General features: G+C 38.9%; 1 protein-coding gene across 1 annotated transcript; it reads right to left on the bottom strand.

Annotated features, from left to right (window-relative positions):
- Positions 1-208: 208 nt before the first annotated feature.
- On the bottom strand, positions 209-1,387 carry LOC138359825 (A-kinase anchor protein 5-like). Its single transcript, XM_069319532.1, has one exon. The coding sequence runs from the start codon at positions 1,385-1,387 to the stop codon at positions 209-211; it is 1,179 nt and encodes a 392-aa protein (XP_069175633.1).
- Positions 1,388-1,589: the final 202 nt, after the last annotated feature.

Genomic DNA, 1,589 nt, shown 5'->3' with positions numbered 1-1,589 from the left:
TTAAACACTCGACAACCAACACACAAAATGTTTAATTTTGTATTTAGAATTAAATTTAGAATATTTGTACTAAAGAACACCTATTAATTTTGAAAAGCTCGCTTTACAACCAACTTTTCTTAAATTTTTATTATGTAGAGAATGACCCATTATAAATCACAGGGTACAATTACCTCAGGATTATAGCACATTTCCACTAGTTTATTGCTTAATGTATTATGAGTGCCCGAACGGATGGACTTAACACTATGCCCACTGTGTCTATAATGGCATTGCCCACTATGCCTATAATGGCATTGCTCACTATGCCTATAATGGCATTGTCCACTATGCCTATAATGGCATTGCTCACTATGCCTATAATGGCATTGTCCACTATGCCTATAATTGCATTGCTCACTATACCTATAATAGCATTGTCCATTATGCCTATAATTGCATTGCCCACTATGCCTATAATTGCATTGCTCACTATGCCTATAATTGCATTGTCCACTATGCCTATAATGGCATTGCTCACTATGCCAATAATGGCATTGTCCACTATGCCTATAATGGCATTGCTCACTATGCCTATAATGGCATTGTCCACTATGCCTATAATTGCATTGCCCACTATGCCTATAATGGCATTGCTCACTATGCCTATAATGGCATTGTCCATTATGCCTATAATTGCATTGCCCACTATGCCTATAATGGCATTGCCCACTATGCCTATAATGGCATTGCTCACTATGCCTATAATGGCATTGTCCACTATGCCTATAATGGCATTGCTCACTATGCCTATAATGGCATTGTCCACTATGCCTATAATGGCATTGTCCACTATGCCTATAATGGCATTGCTCACTATGCCTATAATGGCATTGTCCACTATGCCTATAATGGCATTGCTCACTATGCCTATAATGGCATTGTCCACTATGCCTATAATGGCATTGCTCACTATGCCTATAATGGCATTGTCCACTATGCCTATAATGGCATTGCTCACTATGCCTATAATGGCATTGTCCACTATGCCTATAATGGCATTGCCCACTATGCCTATAATGGCATTGCCCACTATGCCTATAATGGCATTGCTCACTATGCCTATAATTGCATTGCCCACTATGCCTATAATGGCATTGTCCACTATGCCTATAATGGCATTGTCCACTATGCCTATAATGGCATTGCTCACTATGCCTATAATGGCATTGTCCACTATGCCTATAATGGCATTGTCCACTATGCCTATAATTGCATTGCCCACTATGCCTATAATGGCATTGCCCACTATGCCTATAATGGCATTGCTCACTATGCCTATAATGGCATTGTCCACTATGCCTATAATGGCATTGCTCACTATGCCTATAATGGCATTGCTCACCATGCCTATAATTGACGATTATCTTTGATTTTTTACAAATACTGAGTCAGTGTTTTTATTATCCGATGTCCGTTTTAAATTGATTGATGTCATTTATTTTATTTTGACACATGAGGGTATAGGACTTCAGCCTTCCATTAGCAGGCTGAGAGTTTACCTTAACTTGGTAAACCTTAACCCTACTAGCCTTTCGTGGAACATGATT

Source organism: Procambarus clarkii, chromosome 93 (genome assembly GCF_040958095.1).
Source record: "Procambarus clarkii isolate CNS0578487 chromosome 93, FALCON_Pclarkii_2.0, whole genome shotgun sequence".
NCBI lineage: Eukaryota > Metazoa > Arthropoda > Malacostraca > Decapoda > Cambaridae > Procambarus > Procambarus clarkii.
This window is presented reverse-complemented; position numbering and strand designations above follow the sequence as displayed.